At 42.5% G+C, this 24,634-nt stretch overlaps 2 protein-coding genes across 10 annotated transcripts in view; both read left to right on the top strand.

Moving 5' to 3' along the window:
- LOC118512826 (protein encore) overlaps nt 1-24,634 on the top strand; it is a 56,902-nt gene that overhangs the window by 10,783 nt on the left and 21,485 nt on the right. For 4 of the 9 annotated variants that reach the window (XM_036057813.1, XM_036057810.1, XM_036057812.1 and 1 more), the window contains exons 1-3: nt 13,160-13,364; nt 16,091-16,642; nt 22,326-22,915. In XM_036057813.1, coding sequence (XP_035913706.1) covers nt 22,544-22,915 — 372 coding nt within the window. In that variant the 5' untranslated portion in view covers nt 13,160-13,364; nt 16,091-16,642; nt 22,326-22,543. Of the gene's footprint in view, nt 1-13,159; nt 13,365-16,081; nt 16,643-22,325; nt 22,916-24,634 lie in introns of those variants that run through there. The other 5 variants (XM_036057808.1, XM_036057814.1, XM_036057807.1 and 2 more) reach the window with 5 other exon arrangements.
- On the top strand, nt 10,075-10,515 carry LOC118512829 (brachyurin-like). The gene has a single exon (XM_036057859.1). It carries the CDS (start codon nt 10,109-10,111, stop codon nt 10,430-10,432), a length of 324 nt encoding a protein of 107 aa, XP_035913752.1. The 5' UTR covers nt 10,075-10,108; the 3' UTR covers nt 10,433-10,515.

Below are 24,634 nucleotides of genomic sequence, written 5' to 3'. Positions count from 1 at the left end.
ACTAAACTATTTCTAGTCAGGTCTTGAGTGGTGTCGCTCAATTTTGACAGAACGTATCCTCAACCTTTAAATTGTCCATTGCCTTCGGAGTAGTTTCCAGAAAGAGCTCGGACATTACTTGTTCACCTCAGAAATCCTGCTTAACAATATCAGCACTTAAAGTCTTGATGTTCAGTCACAGACCTTGAAGTTCAACGCTTGGAGTGGAGTACTTTCAGAATATTCTCAGAATATCATCAGCCTTACTTCTACTCAATATATTTACCGAATTTCCCAAAACAAAGCACTTGGCAGAATTGCATTGTCCAGCTCAGGTAAATGTTCCTACTGCTATGAGACAGACGTAGCGTACGATACGATTGTTGTTTTTGTGGGAAAATTTATTCAAAATAGAATGCCCTTGTCAAGCTTCTTTTTGTTCGACTCCAATATCATGTACTTTGAATAGAATCTTAAGAAATCTTGGGCTGGCATGTCTCGCTTCCTGGAAATAAATTTACCAGTTGCTTGATCGGCAGTCCGATTTATGGCGGAATGAACTGAGTTTTACTTGACATAAGTCTTATCGTGTACTGTCGCCGGTACGACTAACCATTGGACTAGAGATGTGCACAATGAGCAAGAGTGAGTGAGTGAGTTTGACCCAGCAAAGAAGTTAATGATTTTAACTCAGCATAAAGAGTTGTTCTGACTCTCGCTTTCTGTGTCGACTAGTGACTCACTCCCTTTTGATTTTAACTCACTCAATAAGAGTGATTAAGTGTTCTGTTACTCCAACTGCGAGTAAATCACTCAATAAGAGTGATCGAATGAATCATTAGTTGACACAGACAGTGTGGGTGAGTTGAAACCCAAAGGAGTAATTAAATGATTTGTTCAGAGTAATATTTTTTCAAAAATCTCTAAAGAGTGAGTCAAAGATTTAAAATTCTATAATCATTTCTTCACTTTGTTTCAACTTTTTGAATAGTTTCCCATTTTTACGCCCGTGATCAAAATACTTTTTTATTTTTATGCAGACTCTGAAACAAATAAGTTAAAACTTCGAGAAATGATTTACAGAGCCATGCCATTCTCACCCACCATATTGAATGCTATAAGAACGAACACGTGCGTGTTTTTTCCGGATGCCGGTCCGTTTGTGTGTGTGTGTGTGTGACCATCACACATATAAATACTAGATATTATTTGCACCATCCTCATCGTTTTAACGAACCTTGCACAGCCTCAGCTGAGTAATTGAATCTTACGATTATTGCTCAAAGTTTCCATTACAAATGTGCTGCTGCTAGAAGAAGAGATTGGTTGGTCCTGTCGTCGCCCTGTGGGTCCGCAAGCAAATCGTTTTCATTTGCACCACCAGCCTGCGCCCCTGTACGTGTGTGCCGTTTTATGGAGCGCATGTTCGTGAAAGTTTGCTGAAATCATATCTTCGCCATTTTTTTTTTCAGTATTGGCAGAGCTGTTAAACCAACGTGCACCGAAAAGAGGAGAATAGAAAACGTTGCAAAATATTCGACATCCTCTCTCTGGGGAATACTTCGTGCTAAAGCAAAGCTGCTAAATGGCTTCCTGTAATGAAAATTGTTTCTTCTCCAGCATTCCCCCCGTCACGATGGTATTGTTTCGTTACAAAAGATGTCTGCTTAAAACAATGGATGGCATCCATTAGCATGGGACGGTTTGTTCTCAGTGTGTAACAGGAGTTGCGTTGAGTAAATAATTATTCGCCGATACGCTTCCGTGCGTGAAATGGATTTCATGAGTAGAGATAATGTTCTCAAGAATCCGGCTTGCAACACCTTTCTTTCAATATAATAAGGCTCACAGAAGCAGTCAGATGTAGTGCTTTGTATGAGGCAGACATGTGTGTGTGTGTCTGCACAGACGATAGCTCTACGGCTCTCATGGAGTGAGCTGTGAGGAGCGATACTGACCGAGTGACCGACAGGCCGACAACTTCCCCTGTAGATGCACACAAAGGTTCCGGTTCCGGCATGTCTCCTTGGTCTGACACATTAATCGTGCACGTAAGCGACCTTGGCTGGCAGGTGTTTTAATATGCAAATGTGTACCGACGATGTGTGTGGCATGTTAAGGAGTCTAGGCAGTGACAGGAGGTGAGAAAGACTTTAAACATTCTTTTGCTGAAGGATACTTCACACATACACCAAGGACGCTTTTTTTATCGCGCCGAGCAAAGCTGGTTATGAGAGCAGCAAGCTCTCCAGTATTCCTTACTTTTCCTGGACATTGGTGTGTTGAATTTTATACTGAAAAACATGCTATACCCGTTGTTGGAAATTGTTATTCGCTATCTGATTGCTTAGCAGTCGGGTGGAAATCTTCCATATCTGAGTTTTTTCCTCCTATCCACTAAGCAAATTGATCGAGCTACGGCGCCCTGATGCCGATAAGTTGTAATTGAAAATGTAGCAGGAGAAGCGGACAGCGATTGAAGCGTGGAAGAAAAAAGAAGTGTTTTCCGTCTGTTTGACTTCTTAATTTCATTTGCGCACCAAGTTGGACGATTTCATCCTCGTTTCTATGTATCTTGCCTTCGTTCGCATGGTCTTGGGTGGTTCGTCCTAAGCCGCCAATGTTGTGCTGGTGGGAGAGTCCCGCGTGTGTGTGTGTTTTTTTGTTGCAAATTCCTTTCGCCTAGGAAACTGTAGCCTTAGGAATTTGAATGCTTCGATACTTATCGTACGACAGCAGCCGAAGCATTGTGCCACACAGCTTTCCACACGCCGGTTCCAGGTGAATGTGGTACGTTTTTTTTCACCTTGAAGTGATTCTCGGAAAGGTGCAGCATAAAAAGGTGTCTTGTCTGCTTAGGTCTTACATTTGTATTATTAAATGCGCAGCTTTTTCAAACAAATTGTATCCAGCACTGGCAGGTGGGTTGTTGTCCGCACAGAAGAAACGGTACGCTAAGGGGCGTTTGTAAAAAAAGGAAAAAAAGAAAATAAAGGGAAGGAAAATTTATCGAAGGTTCTAGCTTACCTTGCTTTTGTAAAGAGAGAGAGAGTTAAATTGGGGGCTGCCTGTTTTGCGCTGCAAGGGCGAGTGAGCAAGTTATGGTGTGATGTCCCTTAATGGATGGGTTTCAGCATACTCTTCGGAATGGGTTGAGAGTCAAATGGGCTTGAGCGTGTGGATGGGTAGGAAAAAAGGGCAAAGATTTTTTTCCTAGAAGTACTGTGCAATGAAAGTAAACAAAGCAAAGGAGAGAGAAAAAACAACATAAAGAACCCAGAATGAAGAAAATGTGAGATAAAACTGAATTCTGGGAAAAAGAAACTTTATGACAATTTGTCACCAAAAATTATAAAAAATAGTCGGGTAAACTTAAAAAAAAAAACATTAGAATTATAGGAATGAGAAAAAGAAAAAGAAAAAGAGAAAAAGAAAAAAGAAGTTAAAGAGATAACTTGAAGTAGTAGAAGAAGAGGAACATAGACAAAAAAAAGGGAAAGGTGTATAAGAATAAAATAAGAACCAAAAAGTAAAAGAAAAAGTAGCCGAAGCGTATCTCGTTTTAATTCCAAAATGGTTTATGAGCTTGGGGCGGTCCGGTGGCCAAGGTGATAATGGTCTTCACACGTCAGGCAGGACCAGGGTTCAAATCCCACTCTCGCCGTCCTCCCTTTTCGCGGTTGTAGTGCCTGGCAAGGTTTATGAGCTTCATACTTCTTAAATCTACAGTACAATTAACACACATATATCTATGAAAATATTTTTGAAATTCCATTTGTTTTCTGCGCTCCTTCATTATTTTTGATAAAATTATTTAATATACCTATATTTCTGGCTGATCTGCTTAGTCTAACCTCTTCTTTTATCTTCTCTTTTCTTTCTAGGTGAGTAAAGGATTTCCATCCTCAGGTTCAACTGTGTCTGTGAAACCTTCTTGGAATTGCACTACAAGGCTACGAAGAATGAGCATCAAAGTTGAGATGTATACAATCTCCGTATCAAACTTATTCATTTTCTGACCGTAATCTTCTAGCGCTAGATTTTCAATCAAACCGACAAATTTAGCGAAAGTTTTACGAAGCTACGGTCGGATTTCTGGGTTGTGTAAGTACATTATTCACGGATATAAATTGATCGATCACTTTGGAGAAATTCTTTCGGCAGTGTTACAACAAAGTGCATCGAGATGAGTTCCCTTTAACTGGAAAGCTATTTGATGTCTTCTGCTTCTTGGTTGTTGGTTAGATTTAGGATGGATCATTAGCTGAGTAGTTCCACGAAGCAGTTTCTGGGAAAACAATATATCTCTTTATTGTACTCGGTAAAGATCAATAACACAAAGGAAGGCTGGATATCCTCATTCGATAGCTTCCTTGTTGGTGTGTGAACGCACACACAGGTCACACACGCTAGGACTTATTTTATTTCACAAATGTTCTGTACGGACTGCCGCGTACAATGCTGTGCAATGAAAGCGAATAACTTTCCCACCGACCGCCGGGAGAAGTTATGGTGCATTTTATTACAGTGGCCATGTTCGGTTTCTCACCGTGTTACTATCGGTGTGCGCCCGCGTGTAATTTAATGTTCATTTTGTGCCTTTGCTGCCATTTTCCAACGCTTGCTCTCTCTCTCTCTTCCCCATTTCCTTCCATCACATAATCAAAATTCTGACCAAGTATATTTGCAAAATTTGTATCCAGTAATCCTAATCCACGAAGCGCGCACGTGGCTGGTATGGCATCTCGGTGGTAGGGCTGTTATTACAAGCAACGCCCACGAGTAGCAGATCGCCACCTAGTAGTAGTGCCCGGGAGTGGATCGTTTCTGCATGAATTTAATTTCACATTGTCGGTTAGTGTTTGTGCGTGTGAATGTATGTTTCGTTTCGCTGATTCGGCTTTTGCTGAAGCTTTTCTACCAGGTATAATCGTTACGGGGGGATTCGAGGTGAAAGACTGTTCTGATGGAGACGCCTGGTACTTCTTGCTGGAATTGGTGAGGGTGAGAGAGTGAGTGAGCCGAATTTAATCGGTGAACAAATAATGTTAGCTATACTTGTGCAATGTGCAACGAGGAGTGAGATGTGTGATACTAACGCGGCCCCAATGTTTGTATTTGCAGCCAATCTGGCTTGTGTTTACCGAGTTTTGACATGAAGGTCTCACGCTTCACTGGCGTGTGGGCAACGGTGCCAGGAATTGGGGGAAGTGACTTCACACTTTCTTACTGCTATCATGATCATTTTTCATGTTTAAGCTGGCGGATGCGTTTGACGGGAGGTTGTTTTTTCTCATTACTTTTTTAATGTCTATTGTCAAACGGGATTAATGTGGGATGTGACATGTCATGGTTAGAGGATGGGAAACTGCTTACAAAAAGTTAATAAAATATTAGTCAGGAAATCTTTCGAAATATTTTCGATATGTAGAGTAAAGCATTTGATTCGCTTAAAACTAACTTTATGTTAAGCTAAGCGTAGTCACCGATAGTACTACCGATTTCATCAGGAAAGTGGCAGGAACTATTTCCCAAAGAATACGTTACGACGACACTTTTTTCCCCTCTCTCGTGATCAAACCTCACGCCGACCAACGTCAACGCTGAGTCATGCGTTTCGATACAGTGCCCAAGAATGGTCTGCATTTGTTTGTCACGTCTCGTTAGCAAAAGAAGGATGAAAACGCATTTTTCATGTTCACCTAAACAAAACAAAAGAAAAAAAAGGGAAAGGGGTTTTACTACTACGTTGGTTGCGAATCGATTCAAGGTATCGTTATCGGTTTTACTATCGCCGTTGCCTTACTACCGTTCCCGCGAGATCCACGTGGTGTTGGAATGGAACACTGGAATGATGGATTTTTGCTTTGCCTTTGCTGTACAATCTGTTTTTCATTTGAAGGTTATTGATGGAGGAACAAGACAGGGGTTATGGTTTAAAGTGGGTTTTTGGGTTTAAGAGGTTAGGACACTTCATAGGTTGCAGTTGTTTTCATTTCATTTTCATATTTCATATAAGAAAATTTATTTCCTTAAATATAGGAAAAATGCTATTCGCTTAATCCAAAAATAAAAGCTCTACCCCTTTTAGCTAAAGCTCGTCGCACACACATGAGCAGCAAGATATGCGGAGAAAGCGGATAATCTTTTATATACCCACCCGCGTGAAGCCGTAAATCTTGGAAGCGTAAAAAGTATGCCCGTAAGTTATTCGTAGTTCTCGTAGGCAATCGTCCTGGGGATACGAGTCTGTATCGGAGAGGGTATCTTCTTCTCCGTACACACGTACAAGAGCAGCAAAAAAAGGCCCACTGGTATTATATCGATGCCGGGCGGTTGATGGGACATTGTAACGCTCAGGCCTTTACACCCAACGCTAACACGGCTCCCAAACCGCCATGATCGTCTGGCAAATTTAATTTCCTGGAAAACCGTTCGTCCAGCGTTAACTCGTTTTCTTAGGAGATTTGCTGAGAGTGTCTGGGGCTCGTCGTTTTTTGCTTTGCCGTTGTCGTTATAGTCCCCTATAGCGTTACTTTTCGTTTCGAAAGGGTCCTTTCGAAAGGGCCGCCACTTAGGCAATTTCTGTGTGTGACGATGGGTTTGCTACGGAGTTCGTTGTGTTTGTAAAGTGATATGCAAAAATGTGTCATGCGACACGTGGCAAATGCCGATGGGTTTGGCGAGATTAACTTTTGTGCTAATCATTTTCACCGAATAAACGATCAATCTGTTGTTGTGGAGTGGGAAAAAGCTCGAGCTCCTCCCGGCTCGAGTGTGATGGGCGAACGATGGATGCAGATCATTGAAATTGTGTTTCGCTCGGAACACATTAAATCGATTGATTCGGATTGAATCAACATTCGGAGCAGATGTCAGTCCGGCTGCTTCTGCACCGTTTTGTGAGCGTGAGTGCACGAACCGTTGACTGTCGTCGGGTTTTTGCGACTGAGAGTACAGCACCCGGTGCACCAGTGACCTAGTTTAGCCGACTAACGGGAACGGAAGCTGAGAGTAGTATCGTTTCGCAGCAGCAGCAGCAGCATAAGACAGGTTCTCTGCACACGCTTTCTAGGTAGAGCTGGTGTTGGTAGTGCTGCCGTTGCTGAGCTATCCGCATAGTGTTGTGTTAGTGTACCGAGAACGGTCTGCGTCTTGGTCGGTACGGTAGTATGCAGCAGTTGGTTGTTTTTTCCCCAGTTTTTCCTAGCTTAGCAGAACGGTTGCTTAAACTGGTTGGTGCTTTGAGCTGACGGTCGCGACACATGGTGTAGCAGCTGCTGAATAAGCGATAGTCCAGCATTTGGAAGCTGGGTAGAATACAAGGAGAATGGGTTTATTGGGTCAGGGGTTTAGACGGTATTGAAATTGCCGAGAGTGTGAGCGGAGAGAGGTTATGATTTCAGTTATTCTAATCTGAAATTTGATGGGTTTTTTATTTGAATATAGGACGAGAGCTGTAAATTCAAACTAAACTTCAATTCTTGTTCTATCTCGAACACCACATTGTACCCTTATTGCATCTTTCTAGGTGCATATTACCCTCCACCGCAATTGCAGCTCACGGGCAAGGTCTGGCTCCCACCAAACAAAACCGCAAATTACTCTTCACAGTTGGAAAATAAATAAACAGTGCGGCCACAGCACAAAAGTTTGAGCGCGCGCGTGTTAGTGTATGTTTTTCCGGCCAGCCGAAGGTTAGATTTTCCGTGTTCGCATGTGTGTGTGTGTGTGAGTGCCTAGTGATAGCACCATGCCGAGCATAATAGGGAACGTTGCTGCGTGCTACCACACGCCGTCTCATGCACTCCTTCTCGCGCGTGGCTACCTAGAAAACCTAGGATAGTGAAAATCGATTTTTGCACCACCACCACCATGGCCGGTTGAGTACGTCTGCCAGGGAACTCTTGCCAGCTAGTTGTGGTAGTGCGAACGAACCGTGCCTTGGTCGCCTGACAATGGCTCACGGAGGACTGCTCGGTTCTTTAAAATCGCGCATTCTGTGCATGTTGGAGGAATCTGTCGTATGGTGCAGGTACGATTGACTTTTTGTTGCCTTTGTGCCTTGCGATCGGGTTCGTCCTGTTCTGTTGGGGGGTTAATGGAAGCATGTCCAAAAGAGAAGAGCATAAATAAATTGCTTGAAAAAGGGGGATAGCGCTTTCAGACGAGATATTGATAAGAAAAATGTTATTAGAAATCAACGGAACCGAAACATGTGCGATGAATGCATGTATGTGTGCAGTCTGTGATGCATTTTGTTGTGGCTTTGTGCTTAAAACGCGAGAGATTAAAAGAGAAAGAGAGAGAGAGAGTGTGAAAACATTTCGTGTGGTGTTGCGCTGGTCGGGATGCAATTAATCGCTGTGTGTCTTATGCGTAGTGAACAATTATGAACAATTATTTTAGAGAGTTTAATTTGCACTACAAAATCACTTATGGCTTTCTGCTGACGGAGGTTATTGATTTAAATAGTAAGTAATGCTCTTCGCAACAATAATAGGTAGGGATATTTTATTTTATTTTATCAACTGCTGCTTCCGTCATGTACCAGGCGCCTCCATTTATCGTTTAATATGGATTTAAGTGATAATATTATTTGTTGGAACTGGATAAACTGGTTTGATTATCTTTTAATTCGTAATTTTTTTTTCTGTAAGCGTTAGAAGAACATTATCTGCCTTTGTGACGGTTTAAATCGGACTCAGCGTTTATATGATCATAAATTATCAGTCAATGCGATCATAGCTATAAACCAAGTACCATATCAATTATATAATTGATACGGCTTATCTTACTAGCCGACCGTTGTTATGATTGATAAGACGTATTTTATAGATAATGTTTACGTATCTTTTCCATAAAGATAAAGCATAATTGGATAGTAACCTCTACTCCTCTAATCACCTGCGATTGATAGAGGAATGTTAGCAGTTTTAAATGAATGATGAACCTGCCGATTGTAGATATAGAATGCGAATATATTAATCTTTTTTTTTGTTTTTTTTTTTGTCTTAATCTAGGGACTAAAAATTCCATAAAGTTCCTTATCACTGTTTTTTCGGCAGAGTTTTGAGGAACGATAAGCGATGTTTGTCAAATGTGTTATCTGTGAACTTGTACCACTGTCTGGGGGGTGTTATCACTGGTCCAAAACAGTGATGGGAAAGTAACGCTGGACCTGGCGAATCGGAACAGTACCTGACTAGGTCCTATAGCAGGTTCAATAGCCGGTTCAATGCTAATTATATTGTAGTATCGCATGATACTTTTGATTTTGTGTGGCGGCCCAACGGGTTCAAAGTAACCAACTTCACGTTGCTGCTAGATTTTCTAGAGCACCTTATTGGTCGATATTTTTCCCATCACTAGTCTAGCTTTGGAGCCTCATGATGCCCACTTTTATTCCGCTCTGTATGCAGATTCTGGACTCCCTACAATTAGCTCTGCAAATATTTGCATTCGTCTACCTTTGCCACGCTCAAATCCGTGGGGGGATATAAAATGTCCGTCAATGTTAAACCAACCTCCAGTGTAACCTGGTGTAGAAGAGAGTACGGTGAACATCATGAAGACTTCAGCAGCAGCATCATTACATGTGTTCGGTGCGGTATTTTTATTTGCAAGTGTACTGTCGCTCGCAGCAGAGCAAGTACCGCTGAAGGTACCGTCCACAGAGGACCAAACACCAAAAACCACCAATGAGTCTCGAACGCGTGCCATACAAGACGCGAATCAGCTCGGTACGGACGGGTACCTAGCCTACCCGGGACAGCTACCCTATCTTGCTCAGGTGTACACCAAGCAAAACGAAGGGATAGGATATTCGATTTGCAGTGGTTCTGTCATAACGGCGCGCTACATCCTAACAGTGGCCACCTGTGTGTGTGATCGGTCGATCAGCAAATTGTACCAGTATGGATATGTGCTGCTCGGTGCAGCACCCGAAGAGGATTTGGTACGGGGACAGCGCATCAACTTCACTGGCAGTGGCATCAGAGTGCATCCCTCGTACGCAGGCACCTAACTTAACGATATTGCAACGATTTTTCTGAGCCAACCGGTGGTCTTTAACAAATACGTGCAACCGATCCGTTTGCCGCGGATCTCCGATACGCGCACGTTCGAAATGATGGAGGCTACGAGCACCAGCTATAGTGTGTACACCGGACAGAGATATGCGCGCAACCAGGTGATGTCGAACGAAAACTGTAATCTGGTGCACTCGTACGTGTACGCGCAGCAGCTATGCACGGATCCGTATATAGGGGGCAATTTCTGCCGAGTTACCCACGGCGGTCCGTTGGCCGTGGAGGATGAGAATGGGCCAATGCTGATTGGCATTACCAACTGGATTTACGTCTGTTCGATGAATAATCCGCTCGCACATACTCGAGTGACTTACTTTAGCGAATGGATTCGGAGGAACTCCGATTATATGTTTGATTTTTAGTCGAATCGAGCGATTGTTGGTGATGTCAAGAAGGGGTGGATAATGTATGGAATGTGTAATAAAATATGTTTCATCTCATAAAACGTGTTAAATTGGCTTAAGGTGGTGGCTCTTGTGAACGATCGTGGTCCGTTGACGCGACACTCATTCATAAAAGCGCGAGTTATAGTCACGTAAGTTTGTCTGCGAAGTACGGGCTCATATTCGGCTCATAGTGGCAGCTTTTGTTTAACTGTTTTTGACGTAATTTACCCAAGCCCTAGATATACAATGCGCTGTGCAAGGAGGGCATAATAAACATGTTTTTTGTTCACAAAATCTCAGCGCAGTATAGTCACAATCTTTCGTCCACTTTGTGGCACATTATCAACGGAATGTATTTCGCGATATAGTTTAGATTAAGTTCTCGTGGAGGATCTACAACACATGAAAAGAATTGCTCGATTCTCGGTTATCAGGCGTGAGGAAATGTAACCCAAAATCTAGATATCCCAACGGCACATTTGATCATAAACAAAATAGAAATTAGGACTGAACCGCAACAGAACTGCGAGGTCATTTGCATCGATTAACCGGCTCTAATTTACAGCTCAAAGACTTGTGACGAACATTTAGTTTGGTGGTTGATTTATCACACACTATCAAACTGGTGCAAAGGTGCACATGCAAATGAGTTCGTTCGAAAGTTGGGTTTCCTGTGCTGGATCGCTAATTACCTCGAACTACATCCTTATGGTGGCAAGCTGTTTGGTAGGTATTATCTCAACATCTTCATTAAAACACATTAAAAAATATGCATAGCAAAACCTACAGTGCTACCCTGTGCCACACACTGCAAATGGTGGTCAAAACCGGATGGTTTTGTGTTCATCACCCATGTAATGGCATGCGGATCGCATCCATCGGCATTATTGTCTGCGTTCGCCTGTGTGTATGCGTGCGTTCCTTCGAAGCGCGTGATCGACGTTTACCGGATGGAACCTGTCGTTGCTACACGACTCGTGACAAGATAAAAACAATTGCCCCTCGGACACCACCTGAGCGTGGGGAGGAAAACCCCGATAGCTGCTGTTACCGGCATGGATGATCCAACCGGGTTCCACGTTGACATTTTTTCGCTCTCGAACGACGGTGGAAACATTCCTATGCCTTTTTTTGTTTGTTTGTTGTTCAGATGTACTGTACGCCTGCCTTGGTTAGGAATTTCCCAAGAAACAATCGTCTTGCCGCCTATGCTGCTGCTGTTACGCTGTAAACGTGATTATATCGTGTTTAGTCGTATTAGTGTCGTATATGGACCCGACGGCAACGGTTTTGGCGGTTCGTGCGTGGTTGTTTTGTTTGCTTAGTCGCAAACAACGCAACGTTGTTGAAGCGTGTAACAAGATTTAGAATGAAGAGCAACAAAAAAAAAGCTACTGAAAAAGAACAGCTACATGCATTGAACCGAGGGGAAAAAGAATTTTCCCAATGTTTCCCGGTGTGCTCTGCTCCAGGTTGGAAGGAAAACTTCTCTCGCCATTATTCTCTCACTAACATTGTGAATGAGAATTAGCTGGGTTTTGTTGTTTGGGTTGAATTTCATCATTCAACAGCTGCTGAGAAAGAAGGAGCGCAAGATATGTAGCAATTTGCAGCCGTTACAGTGCTCGTTAGGTAACTTGGCCTTTAAGTTTCATTAGAAAGTTGAAAAAACATGTCGCTCGGTTTAACTCAAAACTACGAGGATTATTCTCCCAAAAATCACTTTCATTTTGAAATCTGATGTTTGATATTGATTCTCAGAGTTGATAGTTGTTTAATCCGAAGAAGGAATTATTCTGACTCAACGTCATCTTCTAGGCTAGTATAGATCTTGGTTTCCGGTCCATAAGATAAGCAATTTTGAATGAAATATAATCACTGGGAATAAGACAACTTGTATGAAGAAGGGAAGTTATCTCTGGGCGTTCTGGTAGATGCTCTGGATAGTCTAAGCGAAACTTTGGTACTGGGACCAGACCCTTGGAATGAACCAGAATAGCTTTTTTTGCTGTTAAGGGGAAAAAAATTCGAAAAGATTGTTGCTGTAACGTTTGATGATTTTTAAGTGCGGGTTTCTTCTGCTGGATTCTTGTAGAATAAATATGCCGGATTTGAGCGATGCGATACGTAAAAATCGCCCTGTATTTGTAAAATATTGAAGTCAATTTCAATGTTTAATAACTTTTTTTTAACTTCACAGAACTACACCTAACCTAAACGCCACCAGTGTACTACTGACTACTGACATTCTGGCAAACGATTATACATGTGTTTGTGTGTGTGCATGTCTGTGTGCTTGAATCGCGAGAGAAGAATTTGCAATCCAAACCGATTTCTTCTCATACTTGAAGCATTTTTGTTTCTTGTTGTAGTTCGCAAGAGAAATCTAGATTGAATGAGCGAGAGACGAAAAAGAAAATGGAGAGCTCTCTGCAGCAGGAAGTGCGAGTGAGAAACTGATTTTGCACAGATAGAGCGAGAGCGATAGAGAGAGAGAGCAATTGAGAGCGTACGTGGAAAATGCATTTTCTTGCTCATTTTCCACTCCTTTATGTGTTTCCTGATCCGTGTTCGGGAAGTTGGAGCAATCTTCGTTCGGAAAAAAACTCTCTCCGAGTGTTTGGGAGTCTCTCGCTCTCTCTAAACACCCGGGACCTACGCCGGACCCGGCCATGACCGGGTTTTCCGTTTCGATGGTGGCCACAGTTCGGTTCTGAGCCTTCGCGACGAAACCCCTAAAACCGCACACACACGCACACACACACACACAGGGTTGCCCGTCGCAAGACAGCGTGTGCTTGCATGTGTGCCTGTTTCGGCGTGTGTGTGTATGTATCTGCGTGTGAGTGTGTCTGTCTGTGTGTGTGCGCTCGCGCGCGTGTGTTTGTGTGATTATTTGCGCCACCCCGTAAGTGTCATCCTCGGCGATACGCAGAAGATAATAAGAGTGTCCTTTAATGCTGCTGTTCCTTGCTAATTTTTGATCGAAAAAATAAAAGCCCAAAACCCGTCAAAAGAATACGTGTGTATGTGTGTGTGTTGGAACACGTTGTGGCCAATGTGGAAGGATTTGACTGTATAGTGGGGGATGCGTTTTTTCCGTCTCGTTGTTGGCTATTAGCTCATCCGAGGGAAGCTGAGCGGTTGTGTGTATGGGTGCGCGTGTTTGCGTTTTTTTTCGTGATGAATCCGAGAGTGTTTGTGTTTGCGTGTGCCTTGTGATGTCAGCCAATCGTCCTGTGGCAAGGCGATTTAACGTCGGGAGGGTTACGACCGTTTCAAGCGAATCGGTTTTGAGGTGCAGATTCTTGGGGGTGAAAAATGCATCGAAAACAATCTTTTTAACATAATTTCCTTCATCTCCATCTTCAACTCCACGTGCGTGAGTGAATAAAAGGAGCTCACTCTATTAACGTGACCCCATTATTGCTGTGCCAGGATGAGCCTCGCGCCAGGGTGCAAATATTGATGAAAAATTCGATTGAATAATGAATCCTGGAAAAACCCCCAGGAAAGAGGCTGTGAAACTGTCGCACGATCGATTTTCCATGAACCAAACAAAAAACGTTCGAATCTTTTGTGATTTTGTACAGGCGCGTGTGTGTGTGTTCGAGTGCATCGAAATGTGTGTTTATGCTTGGAAAGGGACAACATCCCCCATCAGGATGTTTCCTTTTGGCGGACGTTTAAATAATGATCGTTACGAGGAGAAAAGCAACAGCAAAAAAAACCCCGATGCTCCACTTGACCATTGTGTGGATGGGTTTGTGTGTGTGTATGTGAGAAGGGGGAGGTTTAGTGGGTGGCTAGAAAAATCGATGAATGGGGATGCTGCTGTCACACGCTACGTGGACGAGGCCGCTGTGCGTTTCACCAGATATGACATGGCGAAAATCTTTCCCAAGTCTTTTTCCCCTTTTTTTCGCTGAGTTTTTAATATTCCCCACGTTGTGATTGGTGACAGTAAGTGATGAAAAAAAGTGGTAGGGCCCGCAAAAAAGAATCGATTCAAAAGCACGGGACAAAAGATTGTTTTGCCTCCGCTGTGGTTGATGTGGAAAACCTGATGAAGATCATCATGTAGGGAAATAAAGGGAAAAACAAAGGGAAAATAATGTTCGAAAGTATATTTATACGTGTTTTGCTGCAAGCAAGATCAAAGCGAAGCGATCCACGGTTCCCGGTCGAGAAACCACGCCAGACACACATGGTTCGAACCTACGCGAACCTACGCAGCAGTATCGTTCGTTTCGTAACCATCATCGCCCTTCGCCTCTGCAAGCAACCGTCCAACAACACTGCGACCGCCAAAAATCAAAGAAAAATCACTTATGCGCTGCGACGGGAAGGTCGGGTTGGAGTGTGAATTTCGGGTGGTGTGTTGTTTTCCCCGTCTTTCTTCAATCCGTTCCCTTCTCGCGCTCTTTCTCGCTTATTTGCATCCCGCGACCGACCTCCCGCGTGCTGGGGTACGGAGGTTTCCAACGTATGCAGATTGAGCACATATCCGGGCACGAGGCGTGTTTCGGGAAAGTAGTTTTTGAACATGCAAATTGCTCGATTGTTTGGAAGTGAAACATTGCTGGTGCAGATCGCAACTCGCAGATGGCACTCAAATTGAAGACCTTTTTTATTGTAAAGTACAATTTTTTTACAAAGAATTTGAGATTTTTTTTCTTTATATTTTAATCACTAAAAGGTGGTGAAATCAGGTGAAGTTTTGTTGATACAATTTTTTGGGCGTTCTATCGCTCTCTCTCTCTCCGTAGTACAGTAATGTGTACTGGTGTTTGTGTGAGTTAAAGTCAAAAATAGTTTGGCCAAGTTGAGGAAGAAAAACCCCTCACGGCGGAGACGTTGGTGCACGTTGGTGGCAAAGGAGAAAACGGGGGGAAAATCTAATGCAAGAAAATCGCGTTGAGTGATGAATTACTGAATGCTGTTGCATCTGTCTGTTTGTTGATGCAAATTTTATTTTCGATTCAAAGTTCGTCTAGATTGTATGGGCGCAAATTGTTCACAGTTTATAGTCGAATTTCGACGTAGAATTACGATTGGAATTTTTTTTTATGACAGACAAGCGTTTATCCTTAAGGATTGCATTTTACTAGAGAACTTAGTATCAATTTTCCTCGCATTGGTTGACCTAGGCGTAGGGTTTTCCCCCGATTTTGGCGTCCGCCAAGAGCATGATTACGTAACGAGAACCGAGTACGCGCTTCTGTTTTGACGGTGGTGCGTAAGGTTGCGCACCGATGGCAACTCGGTGTGTTCGTGTGTTTGTGATGGTGTTTTTGTGTGTGTGTATTTAAATCACGTTGAAACACAATAAGAAAACGGAAAAAAGGTTGGCAACAGACCAGAGAGTGAATATTTTCACCAGTGTTGTTTTATTTACTTTCGATAACGGTGGCTTGGTTGATGATGTTGTTTCGGCTGTTTTCCTTTGGCTTATCGTGTTGCTATTTTTCTGCATGAAAAATGATAGCGGTGTTGCAGCATTCCGAATAGCAATTATGGTCATTTTGTTTGACAGAATAAAAGGGGCTGAACTTAACTTCAACCACTAAAACGTCTTTTATCAAACAAAACATATTCTATTTAAGTGACCATGTTTCTCTCACCGTTTTGTAGTGTGTTAGACAAAGTGAAAGGCAAGGCAAGAGATGTTAAGCACCAGAATAAAGCCAGCAACAAACACTTCAGTGTAGTGTGTTCTCGGTGGGTCTGATTATTATCCCGCATCCGGTGCATTCTAAGTGACAAGTGTAGCGATAAGTTAGCAAGTGTCTCTATCCTTCTGTGTGCGTACGTACGTGTCTTCGTGTGTTTGTGTTTATTTTTTTTTAAGGCGCAAAGTCTTAGTTTCGGATAGATACGTACCTATTGCTTGTGTGTAGTTTTGGTGGAGTTTCGCGGTACCAGTTTCGTGAAGGCGGCAATGCCGAAAGTGCGCTAACAACGGGAACACCACAGGGGAACCTTTAATCCGGCTCAGAAAAAAACCAACCGGTCGAGTGGTCGGCCTGATCAGTGGACAGCGAGGCGCATCCATCAACGGGTTCCTAGGCCTGTGGGGTACGGAAAATTGTACGGGTCGGCAAAATTTTCCTCACACACTTCTTCCGCTGGACCGGAAAGCTACTGCTCGGAGCAAGCTGGCTGCTCTCGCTGATTATTTCGGAGGTACCTAAACGAATCCCTGCAGCATAAACGAATGGAAGGAAGGATTAAGTTGTCTGTTCGTGTGTCCTTTGCTAGCGATTCTCTGTTTTTTTTTTCAGTTAGGAAGTCCTTACCAATTGGCAAAAGAAATCTTGTGGAGCTTTAAACTGAAGTAATGTCTTTCTGACTGTGCTATCAAGTCATTATTTTCGAATCAAATTTTATTTCGATAACCTTACGATAAAGTTTCCTAATCTTTGTTTCTGCTATGTTTAATGTGTGACAATTAGGCAGCCACCATATCCCAAAGAACATGTGCTATTATCTCTCTCTCTCTCTGTTTGTTCCTCGACGAAGCATCTGAGTTTGATTCTAATATTTTGTTAACACGCATTGGTGCCTGGTTTTGAAATGCGGCACGCCTTCACTAACTATTTGTATCAGTAGTAGTACTAACTGTAGAAGAGTTTGAAGTTCGGATATCACTTTAATAGTTTGGAATAGTTTTTTGTGTTATAAAATTTGAGGATTCTCTGGAACCTTATTCAAGTTGCCGTGCGGGAATTTGATGTACAAACTCAGCCATCCAATATTGAATCTTATAGAAATTATTATAATGTTTTTAAATGTTCAATAGTTTTGTTCCACTCGTTTAAGCGGTCGAATATGAACGCTTTTGATCAGAAATCATAAATATTATTCTTTCTCAAAATGCTCCCCCTATTCGATCGGTGGATGTTTCCCGATTAGCTCCTTTGCTCTTATCAATAATTCATTTGCTCATTTTTACGAGCAACCCGGTTCTTTTTTTTTCATTTTTTAAACTTCCTCTCCAATCGGTACTTCCCAGTACGAAAAAACCGACTCCGACAGAAGCTTAACTCTTTGCTCTCGTTGGATGAAATGTGAAACGGTACTCTCACAACTCACTGCACGTATTTTTTTTTCATTTCAACTTTAAATGCATTTCAAAAGTAGGTCAAATTTCGTCATTTGTAGCTGGAGAGATAGCGCAAGAGAGAGAGAGAGAGCATGAACAACAACGAAAAACCCACCACCAAACTTTGGGAAGCCACGAAAAACCCCAAATCGTGATGCCAGTGCCCATTTTCTTTTTTTGGGTAGCGAAAAGCAAAAACCAGTAGCAAAAAACACAAAACATCAACAATATCTTGCAATTGTTATTGCGGATTGTCCTAGGTTGTGTTTTCGTTTCATGTTTTTCTTCCGCTTTTTTTCGGGTTTGCTTCTCGGTGCTGATTTTTCACAGCTAGTATATGAGGCTGATGAGGACAGTGTCGACAGTGCAGGACGAAAAGCTTAAGCAAGTGTGCAAGCAAAGAAGAGAAGCATTTGAAAAACGTGTCTTTTAGTTGAAGAGAATCTCATTTATTCGCTAGCGCGTCGAGGGATGGTTGAGAGCAGAAGAAAAGACAAAAAATGGGAAAAAAAACTTTTCCAGCAAGCTGATGATGCTCTTGTTCAGGGCTTGAGTTGAAAAGTTTTGTGGAGTGTGTTTGTGTGTGCTTGTAGGAATGGGTAGGTAGGAAATCAGAAGGAAAAGGATAATCTCAAGCCAAGGATATTTCCCATAGCGATTGAGCTGCTTCAGCATATTAAAACCTCCGAGACACAGTTCTTATTATTAAAGGATTATCACGTTTGTATGTTGTTGAAAAGTGTTATATCTTTTAAGAAGAGCTAATATTATTTATCATACTAATAATAACGCTAAAAAGAAAGGTATTTAGAGTATTCTTTATTTGCTAAAAGGACTCCGCGTTCTTGCTAAGCTTCAGTATCAACCGTCTTGAGATTAAACTTATCGACGTTAAAGACGCTGCACTAATGCTGACCTATACTATCGGACCTAGTCACCTTACCAACCTTAACGGTGTACAATAATCGATACGGTTTCCTTGAGTCTTCCTGCCTAAACGGCACCACAACCGTACTCGTCTAAACCGCTTCAAACCAAACCTCGAGTCGGTCCGCTTCGTCGGTGAGAAACACGGACTTTTCTTGGGTGGCGCTGTCGAGGCTTCAGCGCTCCGTGGCCCAAACGAGGCCAAACATACACGAGTGTTTGAGTTGGACATATTTATGGTTCACCGCAGCAGTGAATGTGTGTGTGTGTTTAGTTAGGAGGTAGTTGGAGGAACATTGTCTAGCATTCTCCTTCGGCTTAATCATAATCCTGGCTGTTGGAAGGGCCGGAAGAATTGGTGGACGGTTGGTGGACGCTTGAACTGCATTTTCTGCTCGTGAATACATACACACACACAGAGTGTTGCGACTGAAGTTTGCTCCTTCATCGTTGCGTTTCACTGGCCAATAAATAGTTCACCGGGACACCCGGGGTAAATCCTTGAAGCCCGAAAGTTTTGCGCTGACATGTGCATACGGTGGTGGCAGTGGTGGACCTTCGTTCGGTTCGTACTGCCCAACCTCTTCTAGTGCTTGCGAGACACGGTCGGCCTCTGTTACCCTGGGAACGTTCGAACGGTTCCCGTCTCCTTAACCTTGGCAAGGCCAGTTGTGGGGAAATTTATGCACGCCACTACCGTTCGCTTCTTCGCTCTTTGCCGTCCACGATCGGAATCGTTGGGGCTTTCCCGCTCACTGGTGCTGCTCATTTGCGGAACGGTGCACACACTCCTTTTACGGCTCAGTAAACAAACCGGAAGCGGTGTGGCTGAGTGTGTGCGTGCTTACGAAGTATGGAAAAACTAGTTAGAAAAGTTTATGTGCCCACCACTGGGAACTGAAGGAGCGGGCGGACGGGCGTGCTCAGGGAAGCTGTTTGTTCAGCATGCTATACAGAACCCAAAACCCACAAAATCATTTTCCACACCCAGGCTGGAAGATGGGGAAGTCGCTTAGGGAGGTGGTGGTGAAAATATAGGTTTGCCGTAATACTCCAAGAAATGCTTCACTTGTTCGGCACAGCTCTGGTTGGATGATCGGCCACGCAGTCAGCAGGGAGCCATCATTTCGTAAGATACTCCTAGCCTGCTACTTCCGTCCGTTCCTGTAGCCGCAGTCACAGCACCCTCCTTCCCCGGGACATACTAATATTGCCACCTGTACAGTTGAATGTGAATGCGACCGTGCAAGCATTAGCAGCCTGCAAAAGCCCTCAAAGTCAAAGACGCAAAATGTGATGCCGTAGAGGTGCTGCCACGGAAGTTATAATCCTTCTTATCTCTTTTCCCCTTGGTGGGTAACATTGGTTCTCCGGACCTTGAGCGTAGAAGTATCGGGAAGAGATCTTGGGGTGGAAAGAGACCATAAAGCACCAGGAGGGAGGTATCGCAACAGACTAGACTTTAAGCTAATACTGCCGGAAGTGTGGTTGCTTAGCGCAGTTGATAACGTATGCTAACCGAGTTTTCGAATCATGCCCACCTCCCACGGTTTGGGTTGAGGGAGAGTCTGTAGCATACAAGTACGGGATCTACTTCATTCGATCAAGGAAGTCAGAAATGAATGTGCTTCCTGTCTAATTATACGCTGCTTAAGACGGAGGATGCTTGGAGCGGGGTGGGTCGGATATCAATTTACGATCTATTTATCGACACTCAATTAGTTCGAGAATGTTCGAGCTTCGGTACGGTGTGTGTGTGTGCCTTAAAGATTTGTTTGGCCTTGTGCAAGGGATTAGGCTTATGCATTGCATTGTTTGTTTTGTAGCGATACGGGTTTTAAAAGATTATAGCAGTTTATAGACGAAGAATCTTTATCATGTTGTTGTATTTTAATGAAAATAGTTCTCGTAATAATAGACTACTCAAAGGAACAATATTATGCTTGATTAATTCCAACGTTTATAGGGCCAAAAAGCTTGGTGTCGCAAGTGTAGCCATGAAAGATGAAAACATTTATATATGTGGGGCTTTTCTTTAGTATTTATTCCTTTTTGGGTACAATATTCTTGAATAGGTACTTGTATTCTTTCGCTGGTTCTGGTGTTTTAGAGATATCTTACGTGTCCATTTGCTTGATACTTCTTGATAAAGGCGGCAATTTTGGGGCTTGCTTTCTGTCTTTACTTCCATGTAATTCTCCGCTAGTCAGATATGGTTTGAACTTATTCAGAGATATTTTTACCCCCAGGTGCTGATCAATATCAATATTAGAGCTGGCTGGCAATTCCATATCTCTTTCTGCTGCACTTATGGATCAAACCGCCATGATGAGTGATTGGCATGTCAGATTTCTGCTTTGGAAGTGATAGAACGTTGCAAAGCTCTATCTCGACAATAGTCGCCTTTAGCGAAATGCCTACATGTTGTTACTTTGCTCGCAGGATCTATAGTTGCTGGCAAGCCTAATCTTTGAATTTAGTTTCGTGAAGCTTTTAGTGTAAGCCCCTCAAATCTATTGATATTGCAATCTGGTCTCGTCATTATACAATATGGCGCAGAATATTAAAATTAAGATTCTTTAAATTCGCTTTTCTTTATATATTTTTTCGTTAAATAATGGGTTAGAGAGATAGTTACAAGAATTTACAACTTTTGCTTAAAGCAACAGTATAAGGTAGCAAAATAGAATGAGTGGAATGCTTTAAAATTTTTCCCAATTTAATAATTATAATACATGAATCTCGTACTCCACTAACACAGTTTTATACGGAGAATCAACACATTGAAGACTTGTAGATGTTTATCGGAGCATTTTTGGTTGAGCATTTCAACCTTATTATTTCATTGCAGAAATAGTTATTTGAAACAAAATAATGAATCATAATTATAATATTTATTAACATACATTAATCATCTGTTAGTATTACGACAAGTCCGCGAAGAATTTTGCACACGTTCTGCTACATAATTGTTGCTACACTTTACGTTTAGTATTACCTTCCAATCACAGCCATAGGATTATTGAATTTTAATACATATACTCACAATTAACTGTAATAAAATAGACAATATTCAGCAAACTAACCGTAAGCTAACGCTGCTGCACCCTAAATCACTGTTCATGCACCCCATCTTAACAATGCTTACGCTGTAATGCTGCCGCTATATATACACGAGGTAAAACTGCAACGATGCACCCCTGAAAGTATGCAATTACGTACGATACTGCCATCAAAAAACCACTAAAAAAATCCAATGAGAGAGACTTTAGCACATGGCCTATCGAAATTTGCTTTAAGTTTTGTTTTGATACCTTCCTTTCATTTCTCACAATTGCTCATTTATGTGTTTTTGGATTTTATAATTTCAAATGCTGTCTGGTGGCCAACAACTGATCGAAAGACTGCATTCTATTGACTCCATCCGGGTCGGATTCCTGCGGGATGATGACAGAGGGGTTTGGCTGGGCTTTTTTGACAGGAGTTTTCCTTTAATTTATTCGCCAATCTGATGCTGCAGTCTAAATTTGCTCGTTTTTTCTCTTTCTTTTCTTTCTCTCTCTCTCTCTCTTTCTCGTTTCTACTTCACACCCCGACGTCACTTCACGGGCGAGGATGCTTTTCGACTTTTATGTTTATCGCTTCATCACCTGCACACGTGTATTCGATGTTTTCTATGTGCTGTGCTGCGTGTTTTTTTTTCAAACTGTGTATATATATATTTAAATGTGGGCGTGTGTGTGTGTATCGGTGTGTCTATGTGCGCATATATGATGTGTGGATGTGTTGCTTACCCGGAACGATGACGGAACTACACTGCTACGAAATTCCGCGTAGACATTTTTCTTTCCTTAACCAGTAAGAAAAGTTCGTCCAAGGGCAAGCACAAGAAGGGCCGCAAGGGCAAGAAACCGACGGCCGCACCGTCCATCACTGCAGCCCGTCCGCCGCCCGCTTCTTCGTCCGCATCTTCCTCACCATCAAACGCATCTTCATTTGCTGCCGTCGCCACGGCACAGTCGCCTCTACCGTCGGCAACGTCCCTGCAGCAGACGATGAGCACGGTAGCCGTCGCTGCTCAGCAGCAGCAGCATCCCACTGACAGCCGTACGCACAGCCTAACACTCGCAGCCGACTCGCCACCGTCGGCTGGGGCAGTGTCGGTGGAAAACGGGCAATCTGCCGGCATGCCATGTACACCCTGTCCGAGCTCGAACGGCAGTTCATCCTTATCGGCAGAGTCCTCGCCTACAGTTCCTGGGTGCGGTGGTGTAAGTGTTGGTAACAGCAGTAGTACTGGTGGCCACACCATGGTAGACGGCCAAACAGACACAAGCGTTCCATCGGGTGGAGGCGATGGACAGCAGCAGCCACAGCAAGATCAACCTCCGGGCAGCCGTCCGACATCCGGTGGACGACAGCAAAGGGTATGTTTGATAGCGACAAGAAAAAAAAGACTGGGAGGGTTCTCGCTTACATCCTTCGGTTTTTTTTGGGTTTCGTTGTTGCTTTTCGCTTTTGTGTAGGACGATGTTACTTGCTTTTATTTCTATTCATACCGAAATTTTGTACACAAAAAAAAAGAAACCTCGCACACAAACCTACCCACTCGAAAGACGCAGAGTGTGTGTGCTGTGGGGAAGCTAATACTGCCGAACATACTTCACGCGAATGCTTAGGGGGCGCAAACCGTACGCCGCTCGAAAAAAGGGTTAATGATACGACCATCTGGTCGGTTTGCTGGCGGTTTGGAGTGGTTTGTTTGAAGCGATGGCCGATTCGCCCGCTGTATGGATATTTTTCATTCGCATTGTGTTTGTTTAGTCCTTTTTTTTAATTATACCGTTGTGTAGTGTATTTACTACGCTTTCGTAGATAGTGCCGTGCCTGTTGTGGTGCCAGGTGGATGGGATGGCTCATTTCGAGTTTGTTAATAATTGAGTACAATATCTGCATTTGTACACAATAATATTGGGGGTTTGGTTTTTTGTTATTTTGATTTTTCGCTTTTTTTTCGGCGGGAGTCTTTGTGGGAGATGTACTCTGCACTTAGTATTAGCGATTGTAATTAGCTACAAACACACACAGACGATGTAAACAGCTACAACACATTGGAGCTTGTATAGATCGTTGTTATTATTAGTAATTTATGTTATTGTAAATATACATTGGCTTTTCTACAGAGTAGAACGGGCTCGGTGCTCGTATATGCTTCATAACCAAGCACTTCGAAACAATTTTATTTGACCATATCTTCAAAAATATACTTTTTTGTACTTTATTAGCTTTTATTTAAAATAACCCAAATAGGCATCAAAACAGCAGTACAATTTTGAAACATTACACTGTATAACCTTCTGTTATTTGAATTTTAAAGCAATGTTTGTTCAATCGATCACGTCTCAATGATTTAAATGATATTTTTAAAGGATAATTTTTACGGAAAAATGAAACCGTTTTAGTTTGAATTTTATTGATTTTTCCAAGATCCTTTCCAAATTAATTAATGTAATTGTATTTTTATTTATTTAGTTCCTTTGTTTTTATTTCATGTTTTTTGCATTTGTTTTAGTTTTTCAGAAGAATTCATCGTTCTTAATTGCTTAAGTTAAATGATCTAACTGATGGTAAATGTTATGTATCTAAAAACAGTTTTCTTTTTAAATTCCATCATTTACTACGCTTTGCTCACATCATTTGCTTCACATTGAAAACCCACGCTGCAAAATTTACAATTAACCCTGCGAATCAACGGCAGACTCTTAAAAAGGGGAATCTTCAAAGTCAGCTGTTTCAGCTAAAATTATACCCTTCGCTAATGAGATAATCATAGCTTTATTTTATTGCACTAATCACACGCCCCAGTCCCTCAGGTTTTTGGTGCTTTGATTAACGTTTGGAAAGCTGTTCACATTTTTGCGTAATAGCCCCAATGTTTTAGAGGTTAGCCAGTACGTATTTTACTGCTGCTGCTGCTGCTGCATTGATGAGTAATGGAGAATTTCGTGAAATCATGGCTGCACACCAGGCACGCTGGCTGGCTGGCTGGTAGCCAAGTATGGCATTATAATTTAAATTAAAGTGTGGTTTAGGTGATCGTTTGCATCTGTTGCTAATAGTGTTGCTTTTGGAGGGGGTTGTCGATG

This window comes from Anopheles stephensi, chromosome 3 (genome assembly GCF_013141755.1).
Source record: "Anopheles stephensi strain Indian chromosome 3, UCI_ANSTEP_V1.0, whole genome shotgun sequence".
Classification (NCBI taxonomy): Eukaryota; Metazoa; Arthropoda; class Insecta; order Diptera; family Culicidae; genus Anopheles; species Anopheles stephensi.
This window is presented reverse-complemented; position numbering and strand designations above follow the sequence as displayed.

Coding starts and splice junctions, on each gene's coding strand:
- LOC118512829 (XM_036057859.1), top strand. CDS start 10,109: ATGATGGAGGCTACGAGCACCAGCTATAGTGTGTACACCGGACAGAGA.